This window comes from Passer domesticus, chromosome 18, assembly GCF_036417665.1.
Source record: "Passer domesticus isolate bPasDom1 chromosome 18, bPasDom1.hap1, whole genome shotgun sequence".
NCBI lineage: Eukaryota > Metazoa > Chordata > Aves > Passeriformes > Passeridae > Passer > Passer domesticus.
In genome coordinates, this window is record NC_087491.1 from 3459395 (window position 1) to 3484368 (window position 24974).

General features: G+C 46.4%; 1 protein-coding gene and 1 long non-coding RNA gene across 3 annotated transcripts in view; one reads left to right on the plus strand and one right to left on the minus strand.

The window, feature by feature from the left end:
- Nucleotides 1–24974, plus strand: part of PNPLA7 (patatin like phospholipase domain containing 7) — a 137894-nt gene that overhangs the window by 5325 nt on the left and 107595 nt on the right. Inside the window, exons 6-13 of one of the 2 annotated variants that reach the window (XM_064394089.1) lie at nt 1215–1303; nt 1645–1785; nt 3102–3261; nt 4774–4854; nt 19387–19515; nt 20821–20901; nt 21430–21574; nt 22497–22589. In XM_064394089.1, the coding sequence (XP_064250159.1) occupies nt 1215–1303; nt 1645–1785; nt 3102–3261; nt 4774–4854; nt 19387–19515; nt 20821–20901; nt 21430–21574; nt 22497–22589 (919 nt within the window). The remainder of the gene's footprint in view (nt 1–1214; nt 1304–1644; nt 1786–3101; nt 3262–4773; nt 4855–19386; nt 19516–20820; nt 20902–21429; nt 21575–22496; nt 22590–24974) is intronic. The other variant, XM_064394090.1, reaches the window with a different exon arrangement.
- On the minus strand, nt 20687–21121 carry LOC135283367 (uncharacterized). Its single transcript, XR_010349164.1, has 2 exons — nt 21059–21121; nt 20687–20958 (listed from the first exon to the last, which is right to left on the minus strand). It is a non-coding gene; the product is annotated as an uncharacterized LOC135283367 (long non-coding RNA).

A 24974-nucleotide genomic window follows, 5' to 3' on the forward strand; every position in this document is an offset into this window, starting at 1 on the left:
TTGTCTTAATTAGACACTGGTGGGTTTAATATTCAGTTCTGGAGCTGGTTCATTGTGGAGGAGGTGGTTACTCCCTGAATCTTTTATGGCAGGTCAACGCTTAAGTAGAACTTGGCCAACAAAGTCTTAAATGAGAGGAAATTTTGTGTGTGCAACGTCATAATTTTAATATTCTTGATGATTTTCATGTGCAACTTCATAATTTGAATAATTTTAAACCAAGTTGTGTATAGGTAATTCACATAAGTAAAGAACACTTAGAATTCCACATGGTAAAATAATTTCAGGTAGTTTTTTGTTTGAGTTTTAGACCTTACTTTTTGCTTTTCTTCCTGAGTAAGGCAGAGAACATTACACCCAAACTGCTGTGGGTTGCACTTCCTGGGTTTTTTATAACATACCAAGATTTTACCTTAAAAAAATCCCTCCAAAGTAATTAAAGATTCCTTTTGTGAGAGAAACTTCTTACAGAAAGTCAACTCTTAGGGTAACAAATGGAAAACTGGGAATGTTTTAAAAATACTTAATGGGGGGCTTGCTTGGTGTAGCAGTTGTGGTGTTTCTCCAGAGGGTGGCACCTGGGAACTAGGAAATGCAAGGAAGAGCCTTGGTTTGTCACCATCACAGCCAGACAGAATCCTGTAATATCCTCTTGGGGAAGGGACCACCAGGATCACCCAGCCCAGCCCTGTCCCTGCCCAGACCCCCCACCAACCCCACCCTGGGCATCCCTGGCAGCGCTGGCCAAAGGCTCCTGGAGCTCTGGCAGCCTCGGGGCCGTGCCCATTCCCTGGGGAGCCTGGGCAGTGCCAGCACCCTCTGGGGGAAGAGCCTTGCCCTCAGCTCCAGCCTGAGCTGCCCTGGCCCAGCCCCAGCCGTGCCCTGGCTCCTGTCCCTGTCCCAGAGCAGAGATCAGTGCCTTACTCTTCTTCCTGATGCTGAATGTTCCTGAATGAGAACCACAGCTAGGAATCCTCCATTAGCACTGTAGTAGTTGATTGATAAAATCAAAATATACTGTACTTGCTTTATAGAAAGGAAGTGATCCTGAAGTAGGTATTCCTGTCCTCCAAGGTCTTACAGGGGCTCTTCACTCTGCTCTCACTCTAATGGCTTGTAGATGTGTTGGTGCATCAGCAGGGCTGGAATTAGTGGGTTACTTTTTTTGGTTTTGGGGTTTTGTGACTGGTTTTGTGTCCATTATTTCCCCCTAGGTTACAACTCTTCCCAACTCTCTGGTTGGGAACACCGTCCCTCGCCAACGGATGCGGAAACGGGCAAAGGTTTTATCTCTGGCTAAAAGGTACTTGGGACTTTGGGAATGGGAAGATTCGTGTCACGGGGGCTGGTTTGGGCTTTCTGTTTGTGATGTGGAACTTATCCCTAGCAGAGCCCTTTTCTGCAGCTGTTGGTTTTTCCCAGTCCTGTCAGCTGTGGATCAGCTGGGAGGTTTGCTGGACTGGGATGGTTTTGGTGAGGAAAGGCAAGAGGGTGGAATGTTTTAGCTAATTGGTAATGTGTAACTTGGGATGGTGAATTTTAGTATTTACTGTATGCTTATTTAAAGTTTCTTATCAGTACAAATTTAATATTTTACATTAGTACAAATGAGGGATCATCCTGAACCTCCTTTTTCCTTTGTAGGATTCTGCGTATTAAGAAGGAATGTCCAACTCTGCAGAGGAAAGAGCCTCCTCCTTCTTTGCTAGAGGCAGATCTGACTGAATTTGATGTCAAGAATTCCCACTTGCCATCAGAAGTCCTCTACATGCTTAAAAATGTCAGGTAATGTTAAATGGAAAGAGAAATTTAGAGTTTGCTTTTGATGGATGTTCAAGTGATGTAAATATTTGACAGTTTGTGTCAAATCTCAGATTTTACAACTGCATGGTCAGAATCCTGAGGGAGTTGACTGAAATTCATCTGAGCATAAGGACAAAATGAACGGCTTTGAATTTTCTAGAAACGTTAAGAAAATAGCTGAGTTTGTTTTAAAAGTAAAAACAAAAGAGAGATGGAGGGAGAAAAAGGAAGTAGTTTAGTTGCCTCAGTTTGAGAGTAGTGCTAATAAAGGTTTTCTAACATGAACAGGTTTAGTGCACCTTAAAGCTTCTGTTTAGGCTGTATCAGGCAAATTTTTTTTATGTAGAAAACCATCATAATTGGTAAATGTTAATTGGATACCATATTGACAGCTCCTTGGGCTGTAGGATATTTTACCTCTCTGCCTGAAAAGGTTGCAAATAAATCAAAGTCAGCTTAATCCCCAGAGCTTTTTGTCAGACTAAGAAGAAGGGATGGTCTTTGTGCCCCTTCAGCAAGGGGTTAAGTTGCTGACACAGCAAAGAGGAGATCTTCCAATCTGTAATTTTGGTTTTGCTTGTGGATGTTCATTTTTCCTCCCAGTTGTGATATAATGTAGTCCTGAAGGTCAGTCATTCTCAAATAAAAATGCTATTTCAGTCATCTGAACTTGCTGCTGTGGAATTATGGTCTCCTATGACTAATTGATGTTGCAGTAGGATTTGATGGATTGATCCTGATAAATGTGAGCTGTTGGAGCTCTGTACAGAGTGATCACGTGTGAAACCCATATTTCTCTCTGCCTGGCAGTGACTGACTGGAGTCCAGATGCATTTTACCAGCAGGAGATGGAATATTCCAAACTTGCAATTACATGCAGATGACAGGAGCTTTTTCCTCTTTTCAGTATTTCTCCTGTGTCCTGCTTCATGGACAGGGCAGCTGCCCTGAAAGGGGAAGTTCCTGGGGTAACTTTTCTCACAGAGTGTGTGTATCAGGCGGGTTTTTATATTTATTCCCCACCACAGGCCATGCTGGTGTTTGCTGAAGGAAGTTTGGCTGTAATTCCTTCTGAGCCTGCATTCCTTGGAAGGCTCCTCCAAAGGAGCCCCAGCATTTACAGTTCTGTGTTTCTTGCTGCTCTTGCACCTTTTTTTGGGGAGCTCTTTGAGGCTCCTTCCTGCAGCTGCTCCTCTGGGCTTCCTCTGCTCCTCGCAGCTGGGCTTTGCTAATTTAGGAAGGATTTTCCAAAGGCTGTGGCAATTTCAGGTTTTCCCTTTGCATTTTCTTTGCTGCAGGGTCCTGGGGCACTTTGAGAAGCCCCTGTTCCTGGAGCTGTGCAAGCACATGTTCTTTGTGCAGCTGCACGAGGGCGAGTACATCTTCCGTCCCGGGCAGCTGGACGACAGCATCTACGTGGTGCAGGATGGAAAGCTGGAAGTGTGCATCCAGGAAAGTGTAAGAACCTCTTCAGACTCAGGGGTTTATTAGTTCTTAGCTATGTTACAGCCTCACAAGCTGTGAATTCTGCAGTACTTTAACAAGGTAAAAATGGAGATGTATCTCTCTTGCTCCCTACAGGGCCTTTTAAGGATAAACTGTCCAATTAAGAAATGACACCTAAATTATTTTTACTTTTAAACCAATAACCAATCATCTGTGCTCTGCAATGTGCAATGTGCAATTTTTTTAACCAATTACACAAAACCACCCAAACCCATGGAGAAGAAGGTGAAGGAGAAGGATCAGCTTCCACCCTAAAACCTCCATCTTGCTTTATGTATATGAATATATCACTGTATTCTAAACCCTTAAACTCTAAGTTTTCCACCCTGTGATATTAGACACTTCTATTCAAACTACCCACCCTTAATCCCAGCTCTGTCATTCCATTTTGGAAGCCTTCTCCATGGCCTCAGGTCAAATGTAGTGTTCTCTTGGGGGTCAGTGCCTGTCAGTACAGAAAGTCTAAAATTCTCAGCAGCCAGGGTTCCAACAAGAACCCACAGCTCTGCACTTCCTGAGAGAAATCTGTTGGCACAGCAGATAGGCTGGCATGAATCATTAAGCATTGATTAAACTTAGACATGTGAATCACAGTGGTTTAGGAGGGATTAATCCCAGCTCTTTGGGGCTGTGGTATTTGTAAAGATCAAGGTTTGCAGCAGTCCCTTGTGTCTCAGATGAGAAAGCAGAACACAAAACTGATGAGGCAGCTGGAATTATCCTCACACAGGAGATGCAGAAGTTTTTGAGGGAAGACAGGGTGCAAGGTGGGCTTGGAAACATTCACCTTTGGAAAGGTCATTACAGAAAGGATTTGGGCACAGAGAGCAGGAGAGAGACCAAGCTCACCTCAGAACAGTCCAGCAGGAGTCAGTGGGTTTGTCTGGGAGGTGAAAGAGTCAGATTCACTTTTGGGTGAATCTGATGGGAATAAAGATGTTGGTTTGTTTTCCATATGAGTCTCAAAATGTTGAGCACCAGTCCTTGTGATCCTTTCTGCCGAGTTAAATTTTTAATTTTTACTTTCTTCCTGACTGAACTTTGAGTTTAACTTTTGAATATGAGCAGTTTTCTAGTGGCTGAAAGTTTAGTGGGCCTGTGTTTGGAAATGATATAAAATTTGCTGATTTCTGTGTATTTTTACATTTTGCTGCTCCTGTTTCTTACAACCTCTGGACAGGTAACCCCTCAGTAAAGGGAGCTCATTGTGCCTCTGGATGAAGGAAGCTGTGTTTTGTTGGTGTTAAATAGCAAAGACAAGCAGATCACAACATCCCTGGAAAAAACTGGCTCATAGTTTCTTTTGATTTATCACTTTCAGAAAGCTGGTTTAAAACCCTGTGGTTGGAATTAGCACATTTCCATCAGAGCAGAGAGAAAATAACCACCTGAGATTTCTGAAATGCTCCAAGTTGGCCAAAATGCAGCTGTGAGGCTGCAGTAATGCTGTGTGTGTGCTTGCAGGATGGAACAGAGGTGGTGGTGAAGGAGGTGCTGGCAGGAGACAGCGTGCACAGCCTGCTGAGCATCCTGGATGTCATCACGGTGAGTTCTGGGAGGGGCTCATCCCTGCTGGCTCCCACTGAGCCTGGGCATTCCTAGGGAAGAATCACAATGCAAAATGGCTTTTCTGATCATTCTCCTCTTCCCAGGCCTTTGCAGGTGTAAGCTGAGCTTTGTGGTGTGGAGGGTGCTTGTGGAATGTGTGCTTGACTGGCTGCTTCTGATGGGCAGGAGGATCTGAGTGATCCCTTTGTGTCTGGAAAACTGAGATTACAGTTTGATTTGCTCAAATCTCAGCTCAGGCAGGAACAGGACCAGGCTGGGGCCCAGCAGTGCGGGCTTTTACATGTTTGATGGGTTGCTTAATGAATTTGTTTTTATTTAGTCTAATGAATATAAATCTGACAGTTGTTAGTACTGTGATTATACTGTGAAACCAGTTGATGGATTTATTTCGTTTTGTAACATCAGTGGTGCTGGTGGCCAGTTGAGGGCTGTGCTCTTTGGCAGGGGCCAGGATGAGCTGAATGCTGATCCTATTCAGTGCAAAATTGGTGGATTTTGTTTCAGTTGGATGGTTGATGGTTTTGCTGAAACCATTTTAGGAATGCCTAAATGGAAGGTGTTGAATTCAACATCTTTAATAATACCCAAACCCTGAAGGTGTTTTTCTGAAGGGTTTTGGTAGGATGGGATTTGAGAGGATGAAGATAAATCTAGTCAATAAGGTGTTCACGTTTACCTTGTGCCATGTTTCTGCCATGCTTGGCTGTTGCTGTTCATCAAAAGCTGCCATTGCTCTGTGTGTGAGGAGCTGGATGGCCAGCCCAGAGAGTGGTGGGGAGCACTGCTGCATCCAGCTGGCAGCCAGTCACCGGGGGTGTCCCTCAGAGCTGGGGCCAGCTCTGCTCCGTGTTTTTATTGAGGACATGGATGAGGGGATTGAGTCTTTCATTGGTAAATCTGCAGGTGACACTGAGCTGGGAGCAGGGTGACACTGAGGGTAGGAGGGCTCTGCAGGGAGACCTGGAATGGTTGGAGGGATGGGCAGAGTCCAACAGGATGAAGTTTAGTAACTCCAAGTGGCAGTCCTGCATTTTGGCCACAATAACCCCCTGCAGTGCTGGAGGCTGGTGATGGTGTGGCTGGACAGTGCCCAGGCACAAAGGGACCTGGGGGTGTTGGTCAACAGGGACTGAACATGAGCCAGCAGTGTGCCCTGGTGGCCAAGAAGGCCAGTGGCATCCTGGCCTGGATCAGGAATGGTGTCACTCTGCCCCTGTGCTTGGCACTGCTGAGGGCACACCTGGAGTGCTGTGTCCAGCTCTGTCCCTCAGTTTGGGAAGGACCTTGGTATGGCCCCCAGGGGCAGAAGCCCAGCGGGGAGGCCGGTTGTCCAGGATAGCTCACGGAGGGTCCAGGATCGCCCAGCGGGGGTTCAGGCAGCCCAGGCAGCTATAGTGATTTGCAGCTCAGCTCTTTAGTGATTTCAGCTCTTTTAGCATGCCTGGGGCCGTCACCCTGGGTATAGCCGCAGCAGACGCAGAGAGAGAGAGAGCAGCGCTGTGTGGATTCCGCAGGGTTCTTTATTGGGGTCTCCGCGAAGGGTCCAGGGACAGCTCTCCTCTGCCGAACCGGGCAGAGTGAGGGGTTTTTATACCTTACAGGGGGATTGAAAACTGTCCAATAGTAAGGGTCAGGGGAAAAAGTGGCCTATGAGTCTACAGAGAGATAACAGGGTCCGAAGGCGGAAGAGAGGGGCTTCTAAAATCCTTAGTCATGCTGACTTTGGTATTTCCTAGCTCAGGCCTCTGTTCTCCAGGGCCTTGCAGGCCTTGTGCCTGCTACAACTCCACTTTCTGTATTTAGAAAAAAGGCGTTCCCTATGGTTCTTTTAAAACAATGGACAAGGCATGAGAACATAAGTAACACGATGACAATTACAAGAAAAATCCACAAGATTCCCTTAACCAAAGATGCAGCCCATCCCGTTAATCCCCATTGACCGAAGAGGTCATTGACCCAGTCTGGGGTCTGTTCTACTTTTAAGTCCTTCACAAGTCCCTTCAGTTTCTGGATGTTGGCGTGGATGGATTCCGAGCGTGAAGAGAGATTGAAGCAGCACATCCCTTCGAAGTCCTCGCAGCCATGTCCGTGGGCAAGCAGCAGGAAGTCAATCGCTGCTCGATTTTGGAGTGAGGCGTGTCTTGTGGTTTCTTCTTCCTTTAAGAGATCGCTCAGGGCAGCAGAAGTAGCGTTAGCTTGCTTACTGAGCCAGCACCCAAGGTGATTTATGTCACCCAGGGCCTTAGCTGCAGCTACCCATGGTAGGAATATAGAGACCGCTATCTTTTTAGGTTTGTTCCAATCGTATAATTTGGGATCGCAATTTTCATCAAATGCTGTGTAGGACCTTTTGTGGCGTTTTAACTCGCTCTCTTTTTTCCAATTGTGCAACAAGGTGATATTTGGAGTAAGGGTGGAAAGTTTTCCTAGGGTACAGGGACCTCCCTGGAGTCGTGAGGGGATTCCAGCCCATACTCTGTCACCACAGATGAGAAACGTTCCCTTGGGTAGGACTTTGGGATGGAGAGAGGACACAGAGATCACACGAGCAGTGTAATTACACCAATCGTGAGGGTTGTAGGCTTTGTTATTCTTTGGACGTCTAAAGTAAAATTTGACACAGAATGTGGCCTTAGAGGATCCCAATAGATCCAATTCTTGAGGTTCCTCAAGAGCATTGGGCAGTATTTTTGTCCACTGGTCCCAAGTTTCTACCTGGTGGGGTCTCTTACCTGTGGTGCGGAGAAGCTCTGAATTATAGGCGGGCCAATCATCGGCTACAAAAGGAATTCCTACTAGACATGTGGAAAGTGGGTTATCAACGCTCCCCATGGATAAGCACATGTTATCCTGTTTTAATGTTCTTGCTAAGGTTACCCAGACATTATGGCTCGGCTGTGGGCCGATCCAACCGACGGCACATGGCACGGTGAGGAACATCCAGGCAGCAGTGAGGACAGCGCCAACGGAGATATTTTTCATCTTTGGGCAGGAATGGGGCTTCTGATAAGGAATATAAGCAAAATTTGTTATTTTTATGGTAGGAGGGGAGGGTTAGGGTTCCTTTCTTGTTCCTTTCCTCTGTTCCTCCCACCTCCCCCCTTTATTTTTAGTTTTTTACTGTTTTTTGTTTTTGTTTTTTTCTATGGTGCTAAGGGTGGGGGAGTGGGTAAAAGTTAGAGGCTTTTGGTAGGGGTAGATAAAAGGGATAATAGGGTTTTTTAGGGTAAAAAGGGTAATAACATCTAATTCAGAGAACAGTTTGTGTTCAGGCTGTGCCTGGCCTAGGGCTTGATGCCACAGAATGTTGTTCAGCTTTCTGGTTTGTCTGCTGCTGTGTGATGGGACAGTCGTCTCCTCCACCTGTGGATGTTTGGCGACGTCTTCGTCTCCAGGCCGAGCTGGTCTGGTTTTGAGGAGGTCTCGTGTTTGACTCAGGAGGATTCTTGTCACTGCTTGTGGAAGTGGTATTTGCAGTGCCTAGGTATGGTTTTATGTTTTTCCCTGGGTACCATCTTGGACCAGATGGTAGCAGAACACACGCGTATCCTCTTCCCCACGTGATGAGATCGAAAGGTCCAGAGACTTTATGTGTTTCTGGGTCCTTCACCAGCACAGGTGGTTTCTCTGTGAGCTTTGCTTGGGTGGTATTTGCAAAGTGGCGAAGTATGGGTGGATCAGGCTCTGAGGTTGTACAGTTCAGGAAGTTGATGACATAGAGAGCCTTGCAAAGTCTTTCAACTGGAGAAGTGATTTTTGTTCCTCTCTGTTGCTGATTGAGGACTCTTTTGAGAGTTTGATGTGTCCTTTCCACGATGGATTGTCCTGTGGGGTTTGCAGGTATACCTGTCTTGTGTTGTATTCCCCACTCACTGAAGAACTCTTTCAACTTATGAGAGGTATAGGCAGGTCCATTGTCTGTTTTGATCTCCTTTGGTACTCCCAGGGTTGCAAATGCGAGGAGAAAATGTTTTATGGTGTGCTGCGCAGTTTCTCCTGTATGTGTTGATGCAAATACTGCTCCTGAGAACGTATCAACCGATACATGCACGTACTTTGACCTTCCAAAAGGTGCAAAGTGGGTTACATCTGTCTGCCACAGCTGGCAGCTGTTTAAACCTCGGGGATTGACTCCCGTCCCCACAGATGGTATCTGGTAGTTTTGACAGTTCGGGCATGTGGCAACAATGGCTTTTGCCTGATCTTTTGAGAGCTTGAACATTCTGATAAGGGCAGGCACATTTTGATGAAAAAATGAGTGTGACAACTTTGCCTGGGCAAAGATGTTAGGGACATTAGCAGTCTCTATTGCCATGGCTAAGGTGTCTGCTTTCCTGTTCCCTTCTGCAATGAAACCTGGGAGGTCAGTGTGTGACCTCACATGCATTATATAGTAAGGTTGTTTTCTGTGGGAAATTAAGCGTGTTAATGTAGAAATCAATTGGTATAACTTTGGATTGGAAACCTCTTTGAGAAGAGCATGTTCTGCTCTCATAGCTATGCCAGCAACATAAGCTGAATCTGTGACCAGATTAAAAGGTTCGTCTTTGAATTTCTCAAAGGCTCTGACAACAGCTGCTAACTCTGCAATCTGTGGAGATCCCTCCACTATTTTTATGTCAGATTCCCAATTTTGGGTCTTAGGGTCCCTCCATGTCATTACCGACTTGTGGGATGACCCTGAGCCATCTGTAAAGACGGTTAGAGCTTTGAGAGGTGTCCTACTTTGGACTAATTTTGGAGTCAGATGAAATGTCACGTCACGATTAAAAAGCTTATGTTTTGGGATATGCACTGAAATTTGGCCTGTATAGCTGTCTAAGGCATACTGGAGACTCTCATTGGTCTGGAGCAAATGTTCCAGATCCCCAGTGGTCATTGGCAAATAAATGCATGTGAACTCACACCCTGCAAGGGAACGGAGGCGAGTTCTAGCCTTTTTTATTAAATGTGCCATAATTTCTTGGAAGGTGGTAATGGTCTTTGTGGGTTGGTTATTTGTAAAGATCCACTCCAGGATTAGTAAAGGGTCTCGAAGTTGAGTGTCCCATTGGAAAATCAGTCCATAGAACCTAGGTGCTTTTCCCAGAATGACGAACTGGAAAGGCAGGCTGGGCTCGAAACGATGGGCTTTGCGTGAAGACAGGGCTTCCTGGACCTTGGTGATGGCATCTCGGGCCTCTGGTGTTAGAGTGCATGGAGAGTCCAGATTCTCCTTGCCCCGAAGAAGGCTGAACAGTGGAGCGAGGTCCTCTGTTGTAATTCCTAGCAGTGGACGTACCCAGTTGATGGATCCGCACAGACTGTGTAAGTCTCTCAGGGTTTTTGGGTCGTCTCGGATGGCGAGCTGCTGGGGTACGATGGTCCGTTCCCGGATCTGGAGTCCAAGGTAAGTCCATGGGTTGGTGTACTGTATTTTGTCCTCACGGATCTCAAATCCTGCCTTTTCTATGGTTTCAATAGTCTTTTTAACTGCTTTGTCCAAGTACGTTTTTTCTGGTGCACAGACCAGGATATCGTCCATATAGTGATGGATGATCGCATTTGGGAATAGGTTCCGAACAGGAGACAGGATGTGAGCAACATACCACTGGCATATACTGGGATTGCATCTTAGTCCTTGTGGAAGAAAACACCAGTGATATCTCTTGAGTGGAGCCTCTCTGTTAAGAGAGGGAACGGAGAAGGCAAACCGTGGAGCGTCCTGGGGATGCAGCGGGATGCTGAAGAAACAGTCTTTAATATCAATGATAGCAAGGGTCCAGTCTCTAGGCAGCATCGATGGTGAGGGCAGGCCAGGCTGAAGGGGACCCATGTCCTCGATGACCTCGTTGATTTTGCGAAGATCGTGGAGGAGCCTCCACCTGTCCGTCCCAGGCTTTTGTAGTACGAAGACTGGAGAATTCCAAGGGCTGGTGGTCTCTACGATGTGGCCTTTGGCGAGCTGTTCATCCACAAGGGCGTGTAGTGCGCGCAGTTTGACTTTAGAGAGGGGCCACTGCTCGATCCAGATCGGGTCATGGCATTTCCAGGTGAGACGAGGAGTGTCTGGCAGTGCGCGCTCCTCAGTGGCCCCAATTAGAAATCCGGACTGGGAATACGTAGGGAGGCTCCCCACTGACATAAAATGTCCCGTCCATACAAGGTGATGGGGGCCCTTACCACAAACGGGCGGATGGTAGCCAACTTGCCTTCAGGCCCTTCGACGAGGATGTTGTTCTTGCTCCGCATGGAAACTGTAGCTCCACCGATCCCTGTGATCATGCCTGCCACAGGTTGTAGCTCCCAGTGAGCTGGCCATTCTGAGCGGGCGATGATGGTCACGTCTGCACCGGTATCCAGCATCCCTGGTAGGTGGAACTTCTCTCCTCTGCAGGTAAGACCGCACTCGATGACAGGCTTACTCGGTCCCACAACTTGTATCCACATTGCTGTGGGGTTGAGAGGAAGCTGTTCCCTGTGATTCTTAGGGAGTAGAAAGGCCTGTGCAAATGAGGTACCCTTTGGAAGAAAATATGGTAAGTCTGTGCAGTACACCTGGACAAAGATTTCTTGTCCCGGGTGCACTGTTTGTACTTCTGGAACAACAAATATTTCCTTTGGGGTATGGAGAGAATCACCTAGAATTAGGATGTTAGAAGGACCTCCTTTTGGCCCACGTTTGCCTGTGGGAACACGATAAACATTGTCATTTTTAAAGTCAATGGACAGTGCAGTTACCAGCTGACGGCGCGTTCCCTTTGGTATTGCTCCGTGTGTTGGATCCTCCTCATGTGGTCTGGAATCTCCTGGGACGGTGCGTGACTGGGTCTGGATGGCCTTTGATTTGGTGTCCTTGCGTGGGGCCCCACCACGCTCCGATGGAAGTTTCCCGGACGCTGCTGATAGTACTGCTGGTTTTGGGGCCTTTGGTGGAAATTGCGAGGGTACCTGGGAGGTGACCTCTCTGGACAGTCCTTTATAAAATGTCCAAAATCTCCGCAGTGGTAGCAGCGGACCTGGTCTTTAGAAGCTATTACTGCATATGCACTAGAAACTCCTTCTGCAACACCCTTAGTAACTGCTTGGGCCACTGTGTCTTCAGTGGACAGGTGGCGTGTGCAGCTTTCCAGCATTTGCTCTATGGTAGGCTCTGTGTCCAAGGGTAAGGCCCTCAGAATTGTTTTACATTTTTCATTTGCATTACTCATGGCAAGTTTACACAACAGTTCTTTTCTTGCCTCTGTGCTCTCTATTTGTTTTTCCAGAGCATCCTTAATTCTATCCACAAATTTGATAAAGCTTTCATCTATTCCTTGTTTGATAGTAGAAAAATGGTGGGTAGGGGTAGAGTCATCTGGGGTGAGAAATAAAGAGGTTTTTGCTGCTATAGCCACGTCTTGTAATGTTGCCTTAGGTAAAGTATCAGCTTGGTCAGAGGGTTTCTGCAAATCCCCTTCACCAGCCAGCTGTTCGAGTGTAAAATTTGGCTTATCAGCATCTGCAGCATAGTTATCTGATAATGTTTTTAATTGCTTTTTCCAATGCCTTTCCCAAAGCATGTACTCGGCGGGAGAAAGGAGGCACTGGGCAATATTTTTAATATCGTGGGGTACCAGAACATGTGCTGAGAACGTAGCTTCTAGGAAATTTCTAAAAATATGTGAACTTCTACCATGTTCTGTGGCTGTATTTCTTAATTGCACAAGTTCTTTATTTGTAATAGGTTCCCATGTCTTTCTATTAGTGGCACCTCCTTTTTTCCCCTTCTTATATTCTACTGGAAAGGCAGTAATTCTCTGAGCTAATTGCCAGTCCCCTGCCTGTGTGGCTTCCATTTTTATTTTTGCCCAAGGATCAACATATTCTATTTCCAAATCAGAATCGCTGTTACTGCTGTCATCAGATGACGAGAAGTGAGAGCTATCAGGCCTTGCCTTATGTTTCTTATGGCTGGCTGGAGCTGCATTTGGCAGAGGTGCCTGTGGCTGGGCAGGGTATAAGGCAGCACATGGCAGGACGTGGCTACACGTGGCACATGGCGGGGTGGCCGTGCAATGCGTGATACAGCATGCACAGGACTGGGGGGCGTGGGGAGGGGGGGCAGAACTGAGGGAAGTCTGGGGGGTCCCGACCGGGGGCTGCGGAGCGTGGGTATGGGGTTGCGCAGTGAGGGTATGGGGGCAGGGGAGGTGGTGGATGTAGGAGGCGGCGGGACTGAGGGAGGGTGCGGCGGGCACGATTCCGGCGGCAGGCAAAAGCACGGTGGTGGGGGGGGGCGCGGGTACCCAGGGGGGCTGATCCCCTGCCGCAGCAGGGATGATGCCGGGGGCCGGGAAAGACGCGATGGTAGCGGGGGGGGCGAGGGCGGCGGAGGGAGTGGGGGCGGGCGCGGCAGGGAGAGGAGGGACGGCAAAGGGGATGGGGGGGGCCCCAGCAGGGTCGGGGGGAGCAGGGGGAGGGGTGGGGTTTGGGTCAGTCCCGGCGGGAACTGGCGCAGATGCTCTCGGAGATAACGCAGAGCAAGGAGGCGCGCAGGATGTGGCTCCCGAGGGGAAGGCGGGGGGGAGGAGGGGGTGGGCAGGGGCCGTGGGCGCCCTGGGGTCGGGTGGTTGCGGCGCAGATGGCGGGACCCTAGGACCCAGCGGAGTGCTGGATTCCAGGGTGGAGGGGGTGTTATCTCCTCCATTAGCATTTGAAATAGGCGCTTCTGTTAAGTGAGATAAGAACTTTTCGTTTCGTTCGACAGAAGTTAGCCCTGAGGCTAAAATCTTTTTGTTAGTTTTTTCTACAGCTTTAGTTATAGCGTGGAACATAGGTAAAAACCGAGTTACAGAAAAGTCTTGGTTAGTTTGAAACTTATATATCGTGGTCCCAATTGTATCCCAAAAGGAGTCTAAGGTAATAGTCTGTGTATTAGTATCTGGGAAGTGGCAGAGAATCCATTTTATAAAACGTTTCAGGTTAGTTTTTGAAAGGTTACCTTTAGAAAAAGAAAAGTTGTTAGAAGATAGGATTTCTAGGATTAGGGAATATAAATCTCTCTCGTTCTGGGATCGTTTACTAAGCTTTGATCCCATTTTTCAGTTCCCACCAGCAGAAAAAAGAGAAAAAAAAGAAAAAACCCAAAAAAAAAGGACCCAAGGAAAAATATTTTTGCGCGCAAGAAAGGCTGTGTTAAACTTACACTTTTCAGCCTGTTGTGGGTCAAAGTTCTGCTGGGGGTCGTCTGCTCGTCAGCCTCCGCGGACACTCGCGTGCCCAGGTGTCGTTGTTGCGGGTCGGCTGACGTCCTGTCCAGAAGAGTCCTTCTAAAACGGAGAGCTTCTCCTTCCAGGATCTCTGGCGAGCGGAGGCAGTGACAATTTCACGAGGAAATGCTGCTCCTCTGAAATGCCAGGTCCGGCATTCAGTTCCGCGGCCAGGCTATCACGGCGGTTCAGATGTCGGCTCAGGGGCCCCCCGCTGTTCGGGCGTCGGCTCTGTTCGGGGCGCCAGCTATGGCCCCCAGGGGCAGAAGCCCAGCGGGGAGGCCGGTTGTCCAGGATAGCTCACGGAGGGTCCAGGATCGCCCAGCGGGGGTTCAGGCAGCCCAGGCAGCTATAGTGATTTGCAGCTCAGCTCTTTAGTGATTTCAGCTCTTTTAGCATGCCTGGGGCCGTCACCCTGGGTATAGCCGCAGCAGACGCAGAGAGAGAGAGAGCAGCGCTGTGTGGATTCCGCAGGGTTCTTTATTGGGGTCTCCGCGAAGGGTCCAGGGACAGCTCTCCTCTGCCGAACCGGGCAGAGTGAGGGGTTTTTATACCTTACAGGGGGATTGAAAACTGTCCAATAGTAAGGGTCAGGGGAAAAAGTGGCCTATGAGTCTACAGAGAGATAACAGGGTCCGAAGGCGGAAGAGAGGGGCTTCTAAAATCCTTAGTCATGCTGACTTTGGTATTTCCTAGCTCAGGCCTCTGTTCTCCAGGGCCTTGCAGGCCTTGTGCCTGCTACACCTTGGGACACTCGAGAGCATCCAGAGGAGGCAGCGAGGCTGGAGAGGGGCTGGGAACACAAACCCTGAGAGGGGCCACTGAGGGAGCTGGGGGTGCTCAGCCTGGAGAAAAGGAGACTCAGGGCTGCCCTCATCACTCTGCACAGCTCCTGAAAGGTGCCTGTGCTCAGCTGGGGCTGGGCTCTGTCTGCAGCAGCACTGACACAACCAGAGCACACAGCCTCAAGCTGCACCACAGGAAATTGAGGTTTGATACTAGGAAGAAGTTTTTCACAGAAAGGTGATAAAGTTCTGGCATGGCTGCCCAGGGAGGTGGTGCAGTCCCCATCCCTGGGTGTGTTTAACAAAGCCTGGATGTGGCACTGGGTGCCAGGGTTGAGTTGAGGTGTTGGGGCTGGGCTGGACTCGATCTTGAAGGTCTCTTCCAACCCAGTGAATCTGTGAATTCTGTGAGTTAAAAGATTCTTTGAAGTGCTCTTTGTCACATAGAAAAAGCAGGCACACACCTCTATATCCACATTATCTGTACATCTATATTATGTCTGTCTGTAGTTCCCATAAAACCTATCAACAGTGATAACATTTTCTGAGCTTGGTCACAGTTTTCTCTGTAGAAAGGGAATAATTTGGACTGTATTAAGTCTGGTTCTTGCTGTCAAAATAATAATATCTTTGTAAATCCATATTAGTTATTTCCACCACTAAATTTTCTTCATGACAATATTCTAAAGAGCAGGGCCGTCATACAGGAACATGAATACCAGTCATGTTCTTGCTTGTTTAAAATGAATATAAGAAAATAAATCCTTGTGTAGCAGTGCTTTTTGGCTTTGTTTTCTAAAAAAGTTGCCATTCATTTTTTATCCTGTTGGTTTTTTTAATTTTTTAATTCTCATTCTGTAATTTTTTTCTCGTTCTCCTTAGTTATACCACTGGTAAGTAAAAAAAATAGAAATGATTGAAAGTGTGCTGAACAGAGTTAGCAGTCTGCAGAAGAATCTGTAATGAAAAAACCTTGAAATATTTTTTGTTAAACTTGTTCCCATTTATTTTTACAACTCTTTTGTTCCTCACTGCTCAGCTTCGTGAGCTGCTTGTTTCATTGCTGTTTTTCCTCTTCCTTATGTTCCTTGCAGACTTTAGGTAGAGGAGTAGCATGAAAATAGGCAAGGAGAGAGGAAGTAGCACTGGATCAAAATAGAGGAGACCCCTCAGTGTCATCCCAAAACAGTGAGTGAGTGTTAGAACACCCTGCAGATACCATAAAGTGAATTAGATTTCACTGCACCACCAAACACATGGCTGTGCTGTGAAGAAAGGGTGCATTCAGAGAGGATTTCGTTGTCTGAGCTGGATTTGTGATTCTTTTCACTTATTTTGCAGCACCTGATATCAGGCTGGTCCCTCACGTAGTTGAGAATTGTGCAAGAAGGTTGAGGGTGCTGCAAGAAGTGGCAAATCTTGTTGGTGGACCTAAAAGAAAGGTCACACCAGAGGTACTTTTCTAATTGAATCTTTCAGCTTTTAAACTGAAAAGTCCCTTCAGTAGTAGTGAAAACAAAGACAGCAGCTGTGACATGAGCCTCCCCTTATTCCAAGAACAGGTTGATGCTGCTTTCTCCAGACTTTCAGGAGAAACTGGAAGCTTTTGAATCCAAGTATCTGCAGGCCCTTTCCTGGTATTCTGGAACATTTCTGAGGTGCAGTTAATGACTTTGACTTGACACTGCCTCAAATACAAAGAAATCTCTGAGCTGAGCCTTGTTGATGTCTCTGTTTTCAGGAACTCTTGCTGAGAGCTTGTGTGTGCAGTCAGAGCTTTTCCCAGAACAGTCAATGTTCATCCAGAGTGAGCTGGTCCAGCAGAGATGTGATGCTGATTGCTGGAGATTTGGGGTTCACTCTTCTCTTGTCCTCTGTGTGGAGATGCTCCTAGGAAAACTGGGGCCTGGTGGCATAGTTGGAATAAGAAAGTTGGAGAAAGAAGAGGCTGTGAGGGATATTGATCAAATGGCAGTGATTGAGGGGGGGGAAAATGAAAGTCAGGATTAAAAGAAGCTGGGAAAACACTTGGATAAAGGTGAGCCTGCAGGGCTGACAAGATGGATGAGGTTATAAAGAAGTGATTGATGGCTGCAGGAGCTTTGGGTGCAGCAGTGCTGATGTAGAGGATGTCAGGAAGGAGTGAAGGAAGACAAAATCTAGCCATGGAAATGGGAAGAACATCCCAGATTCTTGGGTCCAAAAAGGAGCTACCACTGCAGGTGGGAGAATGTGAAGCATCCATGTCTCTTGCAGCTGATTTTTGACCAAGCTTGGTTGGATTTGGCCATAAGCTGTCACCTGGGTTCAGCTGCTGCTTGGAGGTGATGCCTCAGCTCTTGGAACGAGACAGAAGTAAATAGTTACCTGCCCTCAGAACAAAAAGTTCTCTGTTAAAAAAACCCCTGTTTCATAACTGATTATAACTTAACTGTTCTTGTCATCTCAGTGTGTGATTGCAAAATAGTATAATTTGAACGTGGTATTCTCCCTGTGCTGCTGATAACATTAGAGCTGAGAGAAGTGACAATTATGGAAGATTTCCTCCTCACACTCCTCTGACAGCTCTTGCATGCCCCAGCCCCATTAGCCATGGTGTTGGCCCTTTCAGAAGAGCTGCTCTCATGCAGGGACTTCAGAGAGGCAAAATTACATGCTGAAAACTCAGAGGAATGGGCTGTTCTCTAGAGAAAAAGGCTTCTGCATTGTTATCTGTTATTATCCTAAAGCTGTTTTTCTAAGGTTGTCAGCACTGAGCACTTTCCAGAAAAAAACCAAGCACTTTACTGGGTAGACTAGAGTCCAGAGTTCTGGGATACCTAGGGCTGAGTTTGCTCTTTGGAATAACTCATGAAACACCATTAAACTTGATACTTATCACTGTCCAGCAACTAAAGATTTCATAATTTCCTTGGTTTTTTACTATATTTTTGCTGTAGAGATTGATAGAAAATATAGCTGATGTCAAATGCAGACTGCATGCATTTTCTTTCACATGTAAGTACAAGACATCTAAATTAATTCTTTATGTAAAGCCAGGCTTCAAACTGGCCTGTAAAAGAGGCTTGCTGCATTTATTTTTGGGTACAGCCAAAGCACAGAAATGTTATTCGTTAATTTCTTTACTTAATTAAAAGAAACTTGGGAAAACTGAGGACACTGGGAGCTTTGCACTGTAGGTCAAAGAGATGTTTAAAATTTCAGGTCCCTTAGGAACTTGAAAATCAAGGCTATTAATATCATCCCCAGATTTTATAAAAAGGTCAGCTGAAGTTGGTGTAATTAAGAAATTGGTTCCAATTAATTTAATTTAATTTTAGAATCTGCTTCATGGTGCCTTCCAGACCAGCAGGCAGACAGAGCTGCAGCTTTATTTTCCAGAGTCATTAGAGAAAGTCTCTGGTTTGGTTTTGCTGGGTTCTTTAGGCAGGAATTCCTTCAGAATGCTTGTGTTGTGTTGTGTGATGCTCTGCAAGTCTTGCAGGCAGTTTGGTTTGTAATCAGCATTTAACATTTGTGTGTCAGTGTTGGGAAAAAGGTGCCTTGTGTTGCTGTGGAGGGGAAAAAGCTGCTGGAGCTGTGAGGTGCTGTTAAAATAGAAACTCCATTTCTTCCCCTGCTCTGTTCTGTGCTGCAAAAAGGCTCTTTTTATCTTATCAATACTGTGTAAATCAATACTTGATGGGTTAGTAAATTAATTTATGAGTTAGAATCTTGTTTCCAGCATTTATTAAGTGGGTGAAAGGGGTATTGTCTGTCTTTTTATCCAAGTGTTTGGCAGTAGATATTTGTTAAAATCTGTTCTTGTTTAAGGGGGAAAATCCAAACCCAGAGGCTTGCCTTCCAGTGTGAAAAAAATCTCTGCATTCTACCCACTTTTCATTTGTTTGTTAGTTCTCCATCTGTTCTTTGAGCAGGATGGTCTAGACCCACTTTGTCTCCAGTAAAGTGAAGCTGTATGGATTTGTCACATGGAATATTTAAAGTGTATATATATATATATAAATATATATATATGAAAAAAAAAGTGTATGTATCTTGAAACACAAGAAATCTGCCTGTCTTTTGTCTTCCTCCATTATGTCTGTAATTGCTGTACAATTTTGTTGTGTTTTTCACTGGTCGTGTGAGTCTGGGGCTGTTTGTGCAGCAAAGAACTCGGTTGTCAGCACAGATAATAAAATCAACAAGCCCTCTTTTCTCTGCAGCCTTGACTAGCTGGGATTTCAGAGGCTGTGTAGTACAGCTGTGTCAGAGCTGAGAGCCTGGCACTTCCCTCACCTGATCCAGCTCCCTGGAGCTCTTGTTTCCCTGCCCTGTCTCTGATGCAGGTGTGAATTCACCCTCATGACACCCCTGTGGTCCTGGAGCACCAGCTCAAGGCTCTTTGTGGTCAGGAGTGTCTGTCAGACACAGCAGCAAAGCAGGAATTTGGGAGGAATTGGATTGGATCATGCATGGATTAACCCCCTGTCTCTGGAACTTTTTCTTAGGGTCACCCTGCTCCCTATAAAACCGTCTCGGCCCGAGCAGCCTCTCCGTCCACAATACTGAGGCTTCCAGCCAGTGCCTTCCAGGATGTGTTCCAGAAATACCCTGAAACCCTTGTGAGAGTGGTGCAGGTAGGTGGAGCTCAGGGGGAAGGGGAACCACTCTCATTTCTCGGTTACAGGAGGATATTTAGAGGCTCAGCAAGCTCATCATCCATCCTTTGGTAGGTACAGAACTGCTCAGCACATCTTACCAAGATTTGGGCTTGTTCTGCTGTTCTCCTGGCTGTTGAGCCCTAGACTTAATAATCCAGCATTATCCCAAACAGGAAAACATAAATTATGTATCTGTGTATCTCCATTAATTGAGTTTCTGCCTGTGGCACCTTCATCAGTCAGCCAGACCTGCGGTGTGTGTCTGTTGGTCCTTGGGGAGCAGAAAAGTGCTGGTGTGGGCTCTGCAGCTTGGGGTGCACCAGGAGGGCTCCAGAATGGCTGAGAGTCAAGAACAGACTGTCCCATGTCCTGAAACAGCACTGCTGGACCCTCAGGAGCTGTTTGGTGAGGGCTGATGCTTTGGAAGAGTCACAAAATTCAGAATGACATGAATTTTCATTTTCAAAGCCTCTGTCAGCACCTGAGGGAAGAGCTGTGCTTTGTGTCAGTTGTGTTCCCCCTCTGCTGTTTTGCAGGGGCTCAGACAGCTCTCCAGGGAGCATCTCCTGCAGGTGGGAGGTGGTGCAGGGATCAGGTTAAGGATTTCCAGGGGTGGTGCCTTGTCCCATAGGTGTAGCAGCCACAAGGTGACCCCACGAGTCACTCTGGGCTGTCCTTCTGCTTTGCCATCACTTCTGAATCTGTTTGTCCTTGCAAACTGTTCTGGTCTCTGGGTGATTTATGAGCAACACACGAACCTCTTCATGCTGCTGGTTGAAGGAGAACAGATCATTAACACCAAATTAATTTCCTCTGTGCGAGCTAATAAAGAGGGGGGTGGCTCAGGAGTGGGAATTAGCTGGCAGGGCAGAGGAAGGTGCCACTGATCCCAGTGTTAGCTTTGAGTGGCTGTGGGGCAGTGGGACAGGTTCTCTATGGGGAGAGCTGGAATAATTTAATGAAAAGGAAAATTGGGCACAAATACTTCTATTTCAAGGCACTTTTACTATTGATGTTTATAGGAAACAAAAAGCATTTGGTGTTTGGGAGTAAGACTTTGGATTCTTGTGCCATCAAATGATTGTGAAGTCATTGGTAAATCATTTGAATCTGTCTCTGTCTCAATTTATCAGCTGCTAAAAAGGAATTTCAGCTTAGGGTACAGTCTGTATTTTATAGAATGCTTTCAGGTACCCTGGTGCATGATTGTGTCTAAATGCCAGAATGAGTGTGGGAGAATGCTGAATCCATGGCTGTTGCTTCTTTGTTCCCTGCTTGCAGATCATCATGGTGAGGCTGCAGAGGGTGACATTCCTGGCCTTGCACAACTACCTGGGGCTGACCACAGAGCTCTTCAGCTGTGTAAGTCTGGGAGGCAGGCCCTCTGCTCTCCTGGCAGGGCACACAGAGGTTTTCCTTCTTCCACAAAGTCATAAAGCAAATGCTACATATTAATTTCATAATGACAGTGCTTGAGGACTGAGGCACTTGTATAACCAGCCCATAAAACCCAGCCTACACTGATGCCTGGGGAATTGGTGGGGAGGCTGAAACTTCCCAAGTGCATCATTCCATGGTGATGAGTGTGCTCTGCTGTGTGTGCTCCAGCACTTCTGATGTTTGCTGATGATGTCACCTCTGCCTGGGGCAGTGGGGAAGATGCTGCACCCGTGGTGGCACAAGGACAGGGAATGCTCAGAGTGTCAAGCTGGGAGTCCCCAGGCCCTGCTGGGGTGCACTGAGGGAGCTGCAGATCCCAGGGCAAGCCACCCTTGGAGATCTGGGGCTGATGAGCACAACCTGAGTGGTTCCTGGGGGTCTGTGCAGGCTCCAGGGTGTGGAACACGTGTCGGGGGGTGGTTGATGTTTGTCTGTCCCCTCTGCTCCCAGCAGAATCAGGGCTCCCCTCTGATCTCCGTGAGCAGCGTCACCGCGGGAGGCAGCGCCGGCAAGGCGGGCAAGAGACAAACACCCAGTGCCCTGGAGGAGGAACGTGGAGAGAAGTTTGAAAAGTCTGGGGAGGCCTTGGAAATGGGTAATGCTTCTGGAAACATGGAGGAGCTGTCCTCTGGGATCTTCTTTAATTTTTGTACTTCTCACAGAATCCCAGCCTGTGGTGTCCCCTGGGGCCTGCTCACAGCCTGGTCATCCCCTGGCAGTCCTAGCATGGAACCCCACACTGGTTTGGGTTGGAAAGCACCTTAAAGCTCATCCAGTGCCACCCCTGCCATGGCAGGGACACCTCCCACTGTCCCAGGCTGCTCCCAGCCCTGTCCAGCCTGACCTTGGGCACTGCCAGGGATCCAGGGGCAGCCACAGCTGCTCTGGGCACCCTGTGCCAGGGCCTCACTGCCCTTAACAGTAAAGAGTTTCCTCCCCAAATCCAGTCTAACCTTGCCCTTCTTCAGCTTGAGGCCATTCCCCTGTGTCCTTTCACTGCATTTGATCCACTGTTGGTATCACTGCTATTGATCAGAGGATTTTTATTTTATCAGAGTAGTTAAGGATTGTCTTAGATTTGTTTCAGGTTTGAAGCCTTTGGATAGTTCTTAGCTTCAATGGAGAAATATTACTGTGTTGTTAATGATATTGAGGGATGAAGGAAAGAGGAAAAATAAGTGACTCCTCATTTTGAATGCAGAGAGGGAGTTGGGAAAATTCAGCACTCTAGACACCAGCAGAAGAATTGCTGGATATGTGTTTTTTCAGCCTAAAGACTCAGTACTGAAGGTAAAGCCAAGAAAATAGATGGAGTTGAATTTTGCCTCTGCAGATGGAAAAAAAATCATTAAAACCAGAAAAAAAATTAATTTAATAATAAATTTTATATTTAATATCTGCATTTCAGAATCTTTAAGTCAGCCTTTAATAGTGGGTAGTTAGAGGTTGTTATTTTTAGTGAAACTTGCTTTATTAGGGGATACCTTGTGTTTACAACATTTGTTTTTAAATTTCAGACATGTTGAGGATTTCTGGTACAGAAAACTCTGAGCATGTTTTCAGAAGAAGCCTCTCATCACCTCCCTATGCAGGCTCTACAGAGGCTTCTAGTAAGTAGTGCTTGGCAAAATTGTGGGGAATATGTAATTTATCTAATCATGGGGGAAACCACATGATCTCTGGAGTGCTGGGTTAGATAATTTTCCTGTTTATGGTGGATAATCATCTTGCAGTCCTGTTCATGGTAGATAATCATCTTGCAGTGGTGCTGCTTCCTAACTCATTGGTCAAAAAATTATTTAGTAACAAATGGACTATTATCCCAGAGAGCATTCCCTTGCTGTCATTATCAGCAATGGGGAACATCATTTGGCTACCAAGACCTGCAAATGAAGAGCTTTATTAATTGCTATTACTGAAACAAACTGAATTATGATGATAAGCCATCATCTTTCACATAAAAGATGACACACGTTTCTTGCTTGGCTGATTGTCCCAAAAAGCACATTACATTGCTTTGCTGCTTTTAGAGGAATGTTCTTTAGAGTGGATAATAAAGGTGATGGATCATGGGATGCTCTGAGGAGACATTTATGAGGCTGAGCTGCTTTGATGCTGCAGTATCATTTTGGGGAACTTCAGTTACTCCTCTGTAGACATTTTCCTCTGGGTCTTGTGTTTAGGGCAGCTTTGTGCTTCAAGGTAGAAAAACTGGAGTTCTTGTGGGAATCACAGAGCACAGGCATCTGTCTGTTAGATGAGTAATAAATTAACCACTGTCAGGGAATTCCAAGCTCATGCTCAGGTACTGTTAATAGAGAAATGTTTAATCAGTGGAATAGAGGTGCCCTAGGTACTTTAGAAGATGCTTTTATTGCTCACCTTGCTATTAAGTGGCTTAGGAGAAAGGAACATACTGTGAGGGGTTAAAGGGCTTGGAGACAAGGAAGGAGGAGGGAGGCAGGCTGAGGGAGCCCTGAGCACAGAGAGCTTTCCCCAGGGTAAGGGTTGTGTCACTTCTTGCTGCCACACAAAGCTGCTGGTGTGCACAGAGGAGAGCGATGGGGAACTCCTTCAGTTTTAACACTGGAGGGCTCATTTATTGCCTCTTCAGTTCCTCTGGGCAAGTGGAAAGGGTCCCACTCTAGATTCTTCATGGTTTCCATGTTACTGTCCAGAGCAGTGGATGTGATGCAGAAGTAGGATTTTGTTTGGGGTAAGTAGATCTTTCTAAGCCAGGGAGACAAATCAAGAAAAAATACTAACTGACCCATGCAAGACTTGGCTTAATCTTCACATGTGTGAGGTTGTTTTACACTAAGAATTATAAGTGCACCAGCAGACTTGATTCAGTGGTAAATGAATTAATCCTTGCCCTGAACACAGCCCAGGTAAATGAGGCACTTCAGAGAGCTCTGCCTGTGCAGCCCTGTGACATTGCAGGGACAGTCCTTGTGTGTTCTTAGGAGCTTTAATATGGAAGGATCCCTGCAAACCTCTCAGTGGGTATGTCCATTTGTCCTTCCTTTCTCCTTTTATGTGTCATAAAAGTTATGCCAAGGTACACAGAGCTTAGCAGATAGAGAGAACTAATTTTTACTGACAGAAGGAGCATATCTAATTGGGTAATTATGATTTGCCTCAGTTAACAGAGCTGATTTCTTCTCACTGTTTAGCTTGCACAGAAAGTGTCTTGATGTCTGTAATGAAAAGATGAAGATTTTGCTTCAGATTCTATTCCACTGCTTACTGTGTGTTCAGACTCCATAGAATATTGATCATGTTTATTATTAATTCAGAGAGGAGAAAACTGTTAGAGTCATACAAGTGCTGTTATCTCAACATCTCCTTGATTTGCTTGTTGTTAGAATTAATAAACATTGCTAAAAATTGTTTTGGGAGAAAATACTTCTGCCTCAGTTTCTCCTGGGGCTGGCTGTAATCTGTTCTGGTTTTTTGTGTAGTTATCTAACTTGAAGCATAGCAGATGAGGGAGTGGGATTCTGCCAGCTCAGGCTACTCTGCTTTATAAGTGTACTAACTCTGTGTGGAGAAAGATAGAATTAATTAATGGAAGCATCTGGGCTGGGCTACAGGGGAATTAGAAAGCAGAAATAAAACAGCAGGGCCTTTTATGTAACAACTTCACCCCCTCATTGTCCCTGGAAGGAAGTTTTCCTAACTCTGTTTTTAAGGTTAAACAGCAGTTGTCTTTCATTGTTTTGGTGGGTTTTTTCCCCCAAAGAGTTGGAGCTGTTCCCCCAGAGCCCTGACGTGTGGCACTGGCAGAATGGCAGGGAAGGCTCCTTCTCTAAGGAGAACCTCTCCAACCTGTCCTTGAATGTTTTTGTGTTATTGTTTTTAACTTAGGGGTGTTTCAGTAGATGTTAGTGGCCATCAGGTCATTTTATTGCACATCTTGAAATTCTGTGGAGATTCCCTTGGTGAGCAATAGGACACTGATGCTGCAACTTCTTTTGTGTTTTCTTCATGAA